This window comes from Aedes aegypti, chromosome 3 (assembly GCF_002204515.2).
Source record: "Aedes aegypti strain LVP_AGWG chromosome 3, AaegL5.0 Primary Assembly, whole genome shotgun sequence".
Classification (NCBI taxonomy): domain Eukaryota; kingdom Metazoa; phylum Arthropoda; class Insecta; order Diptera; family Culicidae; genus Aedes; species Aedes aegypti.
This window is the reverse complement of record NC_035109.1, coordinates 111,334,348-111,346,811: the sequence shown is the minus strand read 5'-3', so window position 1 is coordinate 111,346,811 and position 12,464 is coordinate 111,334,348. Positions and strand designations below refer to the sequence as shown.

Sequence of the window (12,464 nt, the reverse complement as noted above, 5' to 3'; positions counted from 1 at the left end):
GATTTATTTTATATTTTTCCCATACAGTGATTTTTTATAGCTTAGGTAGTCCACTAATGGCACCGGTACCCAAGCTACAGAAAACATGTTCAAGCCTAAGAATATCTTCAGATCTGTAGACGAATTCCGGCGAACATATTCTTCTAAGAGAAGAAATTTGTTTCCTTTTTTCAAAGAAAACATAGCAGTTAGTTGACAATGTCACCAGAAGACATTGAAATGTCTTCTATTGAACTTATTTTGCAAAACTGTGTCGCAAAGAATGTATCAGAGAATTATTTTGAAATTGGCCACGTCCCTGAGAGCACCACATCCCCGAAATATGTCAGAAGGTGGTCAATGTTGCCAGAAGTAGTTGAAATGTCTTCTATTGAACTTGTTTTGCGAAACCCTGACATTTGGTGTGTCGCAAGGAAGGTTACAGAATTATTCTAAGAGTGACCTTTTCCCTTTGGGCATTACATCCCCGGAATATGGAAATAAGTGGCCAATGTCACCAATTTTAGCCAGAAAAAATGAAACAAAACTATGTGTGTCACACAATAGGCTTGTACGGGGGTGACCCATTTCGCATAAGGACGTTTCGCATAAAGCAGTGTAATAAAAGAACTCTCATTATGTCAAAAGGTCCATTATGCGAAACATACCATCCTCGGTTTGTACAGCTGCACAGGGTGTCCGCAAAATATTCGAACAATTTGTTTATTTTAGTTACATAAAGGCATGCCTTCAAAGTTTGTACGGATCATGTGCGGACATTCTGTATGAGAATCGTTCAAATTTTCCAGAATCTGTTCTGGGGCCTCTGGACGACCAAAATATGTTTATTTCGAAAACATAAGTAAAGCGTTACCAGTATTTGCTTCTGGAAAACTATTATCTTTTGTTGTTGCCCTGTTAATATAATTAAGGTTAGTTGAAATTATGCCTTATGCCACAGCTACATCCGCCCCAGAAAAATAGGAAGGATCAAGCAACCATCCCGGGCATATTATGTTTCAGCCAGGGCCTGATTTGGGGGGAGGGGGCTGCCAAGGGGACAAATGGCTCTAGCCCTACTCGTTTAGCATCTTGCGGTTGATGATGCGATAACGATAAACTCCAGACACTTCCCTGGATATTGGTTGTCCGAAGAAGAAAACGGCGTTTTTTGGAAGGGGCACTCAGGGAAAAGTAGCATTCTCTGGCCAAATTGTTGAATTCTTGATACAACTTTTTTTCTCCTAATTTAAATTTTCAATGAAAATAGCCATTCCATAGACAATTTAAGAAAATATGTTCGCCATCACATCAACTAGTGTCTTTTTTTCTTTTTGGCTAGATTGAGAACAGTTAGAAGAGTGAAAGATGCAATTTTCTTTATGAGGGGTTTGAAAGCTTTAGAGAAAAATGGCTTGGAAGCCTTTCAGCGATTCTTCATTCCATACAAATTATATAGAAGTCAAAAAACGAACTGACCTTTCACGAATTATTATATTTTTTCCCATCTGACGCAAAAATCACCTAAAAATACCTTTGGAAAGCTTTAAAACAACAGAATTTTTAATGTACATATTAGAGATGGTCGGGTTTCACATTTTTCGAACCCGAATCCGACTTATTTCATTTCTTCGAACCCGGACCCGACCCGAGCTCGAGACAATAATTGAAAAGCAAACCCGGACCCGACCCGAATCCGAAAATTTTTCGCTGTGTGAACCCGAACCCGACCCGAAACCGGTCAATTTTTTGTAAGAAAAACCCGAATAAAACCCGAGTTTGAAAAGATAGTAAATTCATCGTTTCTGATACATAAAGAAGCTTTGAGGCTGTTACTCTGTTCACAATTTTCATCAAACCCGATTTTTTGTAAGCCCGAACCCGACCCGTACCCGATAATTTTGTAGCCTTCAAACCCGACCCGAACCCAAACCCGAAAAATTTCAAATTATGGGTTCGGGTCGGGTTTTGGGTTTGAAAACCCGAGACCCGACCATCTCTAGTACATACATATATAGCTCATAATCAACCAAAATGTCACTTAAACCCCATTAAATGCATTAAGACCTCTCTTTGAGACCGAACATCTCATTTTAAACTGAAATTTAATACCTTAGGTCGTGGAATCACAATGTGCTGAATTTTGTGTCAAGGGCCATTCGCAATTCGGTTGACTAGTATCTGAGAACGAGCCATTTCAAACACACAAGTCTCGTCCCGGGATTTGAACAGAATATTAATAGAAAATCGGATTATTTGGGCGTACAGTTTATACAAAAGCGAAAAAAGACCTCTATATTCCCTACAGTCGGCCAAAATTTTATGGCCCATAAGGCCATAAGGTAATACAGAAAAATTTAGAATTCCGTGAAAAGTGTACTGCGATATGACACACTTGGGAACATTTCGCAGTACTGAAGGACCAAATGCAGTACCAGAAGTGGTACATATTTTGAACCCGACTACTATGGCTATTCTTTTCTGGTTTATATCTCAAATGATTGCTTGCACATTTATTCGGACCTTCAGCAACGACAGATAGTTTTTCATTGTTGGTCTGAAATCAGATAATTCCATTGATTTTAATGTTCACGATGATTTTAAAGTTTTATTTAACGGGATATAACCATAGAACACATTATTTGCTAAGCTAGTAGCTGTACTACATTATTTATTAGCTAGTAGCATTTTACAATTCATTAGCTCTCTTCCTGCTACTTCGCCTGGAGCTGATGTATAAGTATATGAAATGTTACCGAATTTATATCAAGTGCTACTGATTTACGTTATTTTTTTGTGATAGTTCAGTAAAATTCTGCAGAAATTCGGTAAATAATACCGAAGTTCATTAACTGTGTTCCCTATTCCAGTTCCCTTCACACTGCTTCATCCGGGTCTCAGAATAGAGAGCATAATTTACTAGCATAAATTAATAAACTGAGAATTCTCAACTAAACGACGTTATATTAATTTCATATCCGCCTGTTAAGCTGCAAACGGGCAGGTATTGGTAGTTTTATGCATCCTTGCATAGATCCCATTTCAAAAAGATGCTCGACCATGGCAGGTTGAACGAAGAGAACGTGGTAGCTCTTAATTGATGGTTTTATGCATGGCCCCGGTAGCAGCTGTCGTTTGCACGCTGCGGTCGTTGTATGTAATAATATAAATATGCAAAGACAGCGTAAAGCTCGGTTTGTATGCTCGTAAAAAAGAGAATAACAATATCCAGGAGGAGAGACCTTTCTCGTGCGATTTTGTGCCCTCGAAGCAAACTTTTGACCCTGGCGCAAATACAACCAGGAAGGACGGCAAGCACTTATCCGGGGAATATAACTTGTGCTTTGCGTGCGAAAGGCGTGTGCGTGTCTGCTTTGGAAAATACCTCTATCCTAGTTTATACAGTGTGGTCCACGAAAAATACGAAAACAACTTCTTTCATGTTTTATAGTAGTTTTTAAATGAAAAAAAAAAACATACATTTCATTTATTAGTCGAGTTGTTTCATCTATCTAGGCTCTGTTTTTTGCTTTGAATATGATTTTTACTAATCTTTAATAACTTTCCTCTTACGAGAGAGGATTTGAAAGCATACCTTCTCAGGGCTGGTAGTAAGTCTCTTTTCTTGTTAATTTTAACCTTTTCATCTACAAATCATTCATTTAGTTCTTCCAAACAATTCCCAAGTATATTTTTTTTAACATCTCCATAGATTATTTTATTTTATTTTATTTTTTTAACTTCAAATTTTGAAAGATCTCCGTAGATTATTCAACATTTCATTTAACGTTCCACGCTCCGTCATCGTAACCATCGTCATCATCGAAACTTCAAAAGCAGTTTTTCTGTTCAAAACTAAAAATTATTCGATGAAAATGTGTTCACTGTGTTTTGGTTGGAGAATACAATATAATGAACACATTTTTCTGGACATTTTATGTATTTTGAACGAAAAATCTGCTTTTGAAAATTCCGAAATCAATGACGGATCCTGCCCCCTTAAGATTTCCCAACAGCAAATTCTACAGCAACTATACCGGCCATCGCATTTTTTATGGGCCAAACTGTACTGGGCGCTACCAAAGGTAGCATATTTCTCACCATTAAATTTCATGTTTCTCTTATGTTTCTTCTTCCTTTCTGGGTACCTTCGTTCTCGTGGTGGACATTGATAACGCTGCGCTCACCTGCGTCTCATCACTACTACATACAATTGCAACAATCTACGAACAGCTGCAGCATCCACTCGAGCCAGAGGCGGCCGCTATGAAACTGCTCGGTGGACATGACGATGGTGGTGGACGAGGGGCGCCCATCCGGTCACAGGACGACGCCGCAGTCGGTTACGTCTTTCAGCGGCATCCCAACGAGACCGAATTCAACCAGTTCGCTCAGAAGCAGTCCCGGTGGGCTTCCGGGGATGATGCCATTATCGATGTAAGTATGCTGGTGAATGTGCATTGGGCTTTTGTTTCTTTTCCTTTGTTGCAGCTTTGGAATGGAAGTTTTCGCCTGGAGGCAAAATCCATTCGAATTATTCGTCCCAGGGGTTCTAAACTTGACCCAACAAGTCAATGAGAATATGTCAAAAGGTCCTATCAGCAAAAGAAATACTCTCTTACAATAACATTTCTGGCAATACAAATCGAAAAATATGATGGTATAACTATTACTTCATACTAAAAAAACGTTTGAGATCATAGAAACAAGCAAGTAATGACCAAACGAGAGCATATCTTAAGAGAGCCTCTTTTTTAAGGCCCAAACGCAATGAAAGCGGAACGGCTACGGAAAGCAGAACCGGTTCGCCAGTATAAACAATAAAATACTCGTTGACTTAGTGTTGGTTAATTTTCATTCGTTGACAGCTTAGTCGAGATGGTGTGATCCATTCTGGCCGAACCGGTTATGCTTCCTTTGCCGTTCCGCTATCGTTGCATTTGGGCCTTTATAGATAAAAGTATTCTACAATGGACCGAATCGATTTAGCAATAAAAAAATGTCTTTTTGGGCCATCATACATTTGACATGGTATAATGAAATATTTTTTTGAAATTACTTCGATAAGATTTATTTCAACAGTTGAAAAAGGTGTTTGATTGCATATGGGCTCATAAAAAATGTTTGAGAACCTTGCTGTGTCTCTCCATCAACTACTCGTGCCTTACATCCGAATGTACCAATCAGGATTCAACTACGTATACGTGTGTCCATGATTGCGGCTTCCAGCACTTGCTCTTCGCCTGCTGATGCTCTGACATCGAGGCTAGACACGAAATATCCTTGAAAACCCGTACCACATCCCATCCCACCATCGATGTCGCGGTTGGTAAGGATAGTTAAGACCGGTGGTGGTGCTTTGCATGTGCCATGCGGTTCGAACATAAAGTGGGCGAGAAAAGGGCTGAAAAGTGTATTTTTATACGTAGCATAAATAGGGCAACGTTCCTTTGCGTTGGTTGTCGCTGCCATTGTTGTTGGCTGGCTTTCTGGTGGAAAAGTTGAACATGCAGACACTGGTTTCACAGGGCCAACAACACCGAGCCGATTGACGACGTCTGAGAGAGTGGGTTGTCTCGTGCGTGTGTATATGTATAGGAAAAACATTCTCCGTAACTAGATGCTTACCAGGCGACACAGAAGATGAGTCACTTTTTCATCTTACCAGAAAGGGCTCGGATTATCACTGGGTCGTTTCGTAGATAAGTAGGTGTGCTCTAGTGAATGGTGGACTTGGGGCTGCAAGAACTTGTATGTTGACCTTTTCTTCAGTTTTTTTTTTTCATTTGGGTGAAGAGTTGTTTTTTCTTTTGCCATTACCTGGAAGATATTTATTTTCTTGAATTAGAATGCCTAGATCACGTTTGTCCAGCTCTTCTGGATGGCGGGCCAAATCTCAGAAGGAATATTGTGCAATGAAACAATATGTTTACTTCATTGCATAATGCGCATTCCATACATCACTTCAAACAATTTCAACATTTCCGTGGAATCGCACAAATGCTAGTCAGTGACGAAAGTTTCCTCTAAAGAAATTGAAAAAAAAAAATCGCTGTGTTGTTTTGTGAGACCTATCCCAACATTCTGTAATATCCTTGCCTGCATTCCGTGTAAGTTTAACTCGGGATTACATCAGTTTTGGATTTCCACAAAACTACAGCCCTGGATTTAATGAGACTGATATTTATGCATTAAGAAACAGTTTCAGAGTTCTGCCACCAATTCGCAAAGTATTCTGTCATAACCCTTTTCTAGTACTTAAGAACGCTGCCCTACACTCTTAAAAAATATGAAATTTACATGCGACTTAATCCAATCTGCACTGTTTTAATTTGTGACGCAAATGCATTTACAGCACAATTTTATGTTTCTTATGATTTAAAGTTCAAAACCGAAAAACAAAATAAGATTTCCAATAAAACTAGATTGAAAATCACGTTCACTAATTTAACTTTCCAAGCACATGTAACGTTTGCGTCAATTTTCTAATCGCACATGTTGCATGCCGTAGAATATAATTATGAGACTGGAATTTCAGTTTTAAAAAACCTAAATTTACATGATCTTCGACTTTGTGCCGGCAGCATATCAGTCATTGAGTTTGTTTTCAACATGGCCGGTGTAACACGTCGTGACTTTTCTCTGGAGTGTTTATGTGCGAATTAATTGAAAATTTATTATTTAGAACTCGATTTATGCAAATATCATTTTGCAGTGAATCTGTTAATAGTTATCTTCAATCGGGAAAGTGTGGTTGAGCGATACTTAGTGCATTATTGAGCGTGACGCTCCGCAGGTGTGAAAATTTGGCTCGCGACGGCTGATTGCGACCGATAATTTGGAAGAAGAGATTTACACCGGTTCCAGTAGTGTTTCGTTAGATTATCAGAGCAATGTAATCTGATGAAAACATCATTACTTGTTATACGTTGAAGATTGTTCGTCCCATAATAAAGTGTGTGTTTGTCGAAAAAGAAGCAATAAAAAGTGTTTTCTAATTCTCACTCCCGCGAGAATGAAGGAGTCTACGAAAACGTGTGCAGCAGACAACGCGTTGCAACGACCATTAGCTCTTCCAAGTTTTTACCAGTCCTATGTGTATTCATAGTTTATAGTAGCAAAAGGTAAGAGTTTTGAAGTTTTTTCAAAAAATTCCCGACTTAGTGCATGAGAATTGGTCATCGTATTCTTGAGGAAACGACAAAAAGATAAGCACAGAATTACACGTCGTGATGTAAAAGTCAGTTGTTATGGCTTTTACGTCCCGGCGTGTAATTTTTTTTTTGGTTTTTTGTTGTCATGTAATTTTAAGAACAGATGTAAATTTATGTCGAATGGTTCGCTTCTTTTATGTGCATCAAAGAAGACGCAAATTTACCTGAATTTTTATAAGAGTGTAGATTTTGCGAGAATCCTGCCTAGGATTATGTGATAATTGTGCTTACCATTACAACAGGACCGCATTCAAGATTCATTTTAAAATCATGTACTGGATTTTCTGAAAATAGTATCCAAGATTTCAGTTCATAACTATCATCTTCGGTGATAATCTTGGCTAGGAAGTTGTGGAATCGTGTAAAAGTTCAGCTCAACATTCTGTGCCAAGTATTCCATTCCTTGAGTAAGCAAGATGGACTTTCTGATGTTCCAGAGATTTCTACGCGTCTCCTTTACAGGTTCTTCAGGAATTTCTACCCATATTGCTCGAGAAAGGGCATCCGGAGTTCTCTCAGAGATTTTTATGGCAATACATTCAAAATCTCCTCCAGAAATTATTCTTAAAAGTTCTCTAGCTTTGATTCTAGCGTTTAAAAATAATCCTTTAACCTTCCTAACAAAAAGTTACAAATTGTGATTTAGGGTCATTTTCGACCCGAAAATTCAAACAGCTCGCAAAAATCAGTGTGTTGACCGCATTTAGTTCTGTTAGGCGCAAATGTCTAGTTTCAGAAACCCTCCCAGAGATCCGGATTTGGTCACTGTGGCCACCGGGAAATTGCTACATCTGAAAAAGGCCTTTTAGAGACCCTTACTTTGACCGCCTGTAGTTTCGTAAATAAACAAGTAATCTGAACCGTCCTCATATTGTTGAATAGGTATTCACGTGGACTGTGAATAGAGATTCTCAAATCACTTAGTTATTCATATCCGGTTCCGGAAACCCGGAACATCCGAAAAATAAGTTTGCATCGCAGTTTTGTATATGTATTTCACATCGGTACTATTCTGTTGATGGATATTTTGGCATAAAATTTATATGTTATAAGAAACCAATTACCGGAGCACATTCCCTGAAAAATTCTATCCAGTATAGTCCATGCGGAACCGGTTCCTGGAGTTTCGGAAGGTGGTCATTCTGGACAATTCGATGAAATTACTCAAAGTTATGCCGCAAAACCAAATGCATTGGGTCCAATTCCTTACAATATTTTATGTTTGAGTGTATTTTGCCAAAAAAAATGAATGTTTGGTTATTCTGGTCCTTTTGGAGCACCGCAATGGCCACCGGGAAACCTGTAATATGGGACCACTAAGTTTTAGCACCAAAACTAGGCATGCGACGGCTCAATCTTTATGATTTTGAATCCCTGTGCCTCTTCTAGTTAAATTATCTAGATATTCAAAATCATGAAAATTGAGCTGTCGCATGCCTAGTTTTGATACAAAAACTATAATGTACCGCAATACGGGTATCTCCGGTGGTCATTCTTGGGTTATTTCGATGGTTCAGAAGAACCAAAGTGATCATTCATCTATAATGAAACTAGCAGAGTCACAGGGATTCAAAATCATAAAGATTGAGCCGTCGCATGCCTACTTTTGATGCTAAAACTTAGTGATCCCATATTAGGGGTTTCCCTGTGGCCATTCCGGTGCTCCTAATGGACCAGAATAACCATCCATCCATCCTTTTGGCAATATACATTTAAACATGAAAAATCGTAAAGAATTAGACAGAATTCATTTGATTTTGGGTCATAAATCCAAGTAGATTCATCGAATTGGCCACCTTCCGGGACTCCAGGAACCGGTTCCGCATGAACCATACTGGACCGATTTTTTTAGGGGATGTGCGCCGGTAATTGATTCCTTATTACATATAAATTTTATGCCAAAATATTTCATCAACAAAGAACTATAGTCGTACTACCAACGATAAAATATCCATCAACCAAATTGTACCGATGTGAATTACATATACAAAACTGTGAAACTTTTTTTTTTTGGATGTTCCGGGTTTCCGGAACCGTTTATGAATAACTAAGTGATTTGAGAAACTCTATTCACAGTCCATGTCAATACCTATTCAACAATATGAGGTTGGTTCAGATTACTTGTTTAGTTACGAAACTACAGGTTGTCAAAGTAAGTTGTGTTTTTCAGATGTAGCAGGTTCCCGGTGTCCACAGTGACCAAATCCGGATCTCCGGGAGGGTTTCTGGAACTAGACATGTGAGCTTTTCATTTAAGCCCATCAGAACTAAATTCGGTCAACACACTGATTTTTACGATCTGTTTGAATTTTCGGGTCGAAAACGACCCTAAATCAAAATTTGTAACTTTTTTTTATTTCACTCAAAAGTTACATTGATTTCAATTTTGAAATAGGTCGAAAAAGACCCAAGGTCCTTACTAAGGTTCAAGGATTTGTTCAAGGAAATTTTTCTGATGTCTAACGCTGATTCCTCCAGTAATTGCTATTAAAATTAATTCAGGGATTCTCCCAGACTATTATCTAGAGATTTTTCTGGTAATTCTCGGCCACCGATGGCTCTAAAAGACCTGCCAAAGGTTCGTTCGGGAATTCTTCCAGGAAAACTCGTCAAGGTTTATTCCAGGGTTTCGAAAATCCAAGGTTCTCTTTCAGCAATGTCTCTAGGAATTTCCGAAGTATTTCATTGAACAGTTTTTCCAAATTTGTCTGGAGATATTCCTCCGAAAAGCCCTATACAAATTCAAGATTTTTCATGTCATGAAAAAAAAAACGATTATTGGCCGTTTATTTAACGTTATAATATATAACGTTAAGTTTTATGATTATGTTGACAATGTTAGCATAGTTTGCGGGTGCTGGGAGATGCTATCGAATGGTATCAACACCCGATTTGTTATCAATTCATAATCATTGGCCCTTTCGAATTGTTACGCGAGATTTGTCCAATAATAATTGTATCAATTTATCTACAGAACCTTCCCAAGAGGTTCAGACATTTTTTCAGAGATGCTTGCATGACACTTTTGAGATTACTTTAGAATTTTCCATAACACTCCGATTTTTATTAATCCCTCTAATAATTTTAGAAAAAATGTTTTAAAAATTCATTGGAAAGATTTCCGGGTAAATTACCATCAGTGCACCAGATTCCGCTCATTTAAGGGAAGTTATGTGTTCAAATGTTTATTTTAAAATAACTATTGTGTCGATCAATACTATTTTTATGTCACAGTGTAGCTCCAAGTATAGGTAATCAGCGGCAAAATAAAAAGAATTTGAAAAACTTTTATAAAAAACTATTTAATTGCATTTGTTATTGCAACTAAGTGTTCCTATTTCCGCTCACGGTAAACAGATTACGTGACGAACTTACTAAAAATGCATAATTTTGACATTTTGTTATTTATCCTGATATTTTCTGTGGTCAAACCATATCTACTACTGTAATAAAGAAGGCTGTACACTAAAATCGACATTTCTTCAAAATTTTGTTCAATTTTCCGCATGAGCGGTTATTGGAACACACACAAATTCCTAGTGGCCCAATAACCGCTCACGAGGTCTTATGTTTTCAATATAAAGAATTATTTTATCAAATGAAAATAATGTCAGACGACTTCATTTGAAAGTTGTTTGTATTGCTAGAATTTATCCGTGCGAAAAATGTTGATTTTGACACGAAAAATCAGTTTTTACACTAGTGAGCGGAAATAGGGGCATGAGCGGATACTGGTGCACTGATGGTACTTGGAACATTTCTGAAAGTATTTCATAAAGAGAGCCTTGGAGAACTTGCTGGAGTAACTCCTAGGGTATCGTCAGATAAATTCCTGGTTGAAATTCTAAAGAAATGTTTTGGAGGAAATTCTAATATACAGTCGACTCTCCATAACTCGATATTCAAGGGACCATCGACTTATAGAATTATCGAGTTATAGAACATACGGATACCAAAAATTTTATAATCAAAGGTTCAAATTTCTATATTTCCAATACTTTTATGATCACTTCTGCAAGCAAACAAAATCATTTTGTTGATAGCATTTTGAAAAAATGTCTTTGGACACTTGACACAAAATCCCTTGTTTTTACTAAAAATTTATTTTTTTATTTTTATGTTTTTAACTTTTATTACATCTTGCAAGTCCTTTATTCACTGCCAAACCAGAAATGGTCCATGTCTCTCTGTATTAAAAATGGTTTTTAGATGGATATCGAGTTATAGAGGGAAAGTTTCCTCCCACGTGGCATCGACTAGTGGAGACATCGAGTTATAGAAATATCGACTTATGGAGAGCATGATGTATGGGAATTTGAAGGGACCGCAAAATCCATCGAGTTATAGAATATATCGACTTATAGAACATCGAGTTGTGGAGAGTCAACTGTACTTACTAATAATATTTACAGAGATGGACAAGAAGCCGTTTCCCTACGCTTCCATCCTTCCATCATTATAGCACGCTATTCCTTACGCCTGATATGTAGAGAGTGAAAAACCTAGAGAAAGTCATTGTAGAATCTTTGGATAGATTCTTGGAGGACTGAGAACTTCCTTGAACAATTTCCTAATGAAATTTTAAAGAAATCTTTGTAGTTTATTCTAGAGATATTCTTAGAATTTGTGGCGGCATCCTAAACGAGAACCTCGGAGAAATGTGTTAGAAAATTCATATAAGAATGGATGAGTTCCTAAAGAAACTTTGGTAGTAATATGAGACAGAAGCTTTGGAGCAAATGCCTGAATTATTTCTGGAGTAAATCATTAAACACAATTTTAATATCCAGCTTACTGTCACGGGGAATCTTCGAAAATGTTTTTAGAAGCGCTCTTTGAGACATGTCTAATTGGATCCTTTGAGGAATCATTATCAAATCTCCAAGAGTAGGTATTTCCTAGTGATCCTTTATAAGAGAGATACGCGGAAGCTGACATTTCTGTCAAAGTGTGAGTCAATCGAGCAGCGAGAGGTGTCAAAGCGTGAGCCAAACGAACATGCGTTATGTTTGTTTTGAACTTTTCTTGAGGAGTAGGGTCGATGTACCAATAGCCGCATAGCTAAGAACAAATATTCGTATAAAATCGAAAAATAACGCTAGCGTCATTATTTTTACATTATCTGAAAGCTTTTTATCTTGGTTGTGTGGTAAAAATATGAAAACTACGAAAACTTATATGTTTGTATTTATTATCGCTTGTGCCACTATAGGAATACATGTGCCTATAGTAGCACTATTTCTAATTTCTGTTCCTATAGTAGCATAGCGT

General features: G+C 37.6%; 1 protein-coding gene across 6 annotated transcripts in view; it reads left to right on the top strand.

Moving 5' to 3' along the window:
• LOC5576263 (maternal protein pumilio) overlaps positions 1–12,464 on the top strand; it is a 429,920-nt gene that overhangs the window by 28,721 nt on the left and 388,735 nt on the right. For all 6 annotated transcript variants that reach the window (XM_021849990.1, XM_021849991.1, XM_021849993.1 and 3 more), the window contains one exon: positions 4,213–4,416. In XM_021849990.1, coding sequence (XP_021705682.1) covers positions 4,213–4,416 — 204 coding nt within the window. The remainder of the gene's footprint in view (positions 1–4,212; positions 4,417–12,464) is intronic.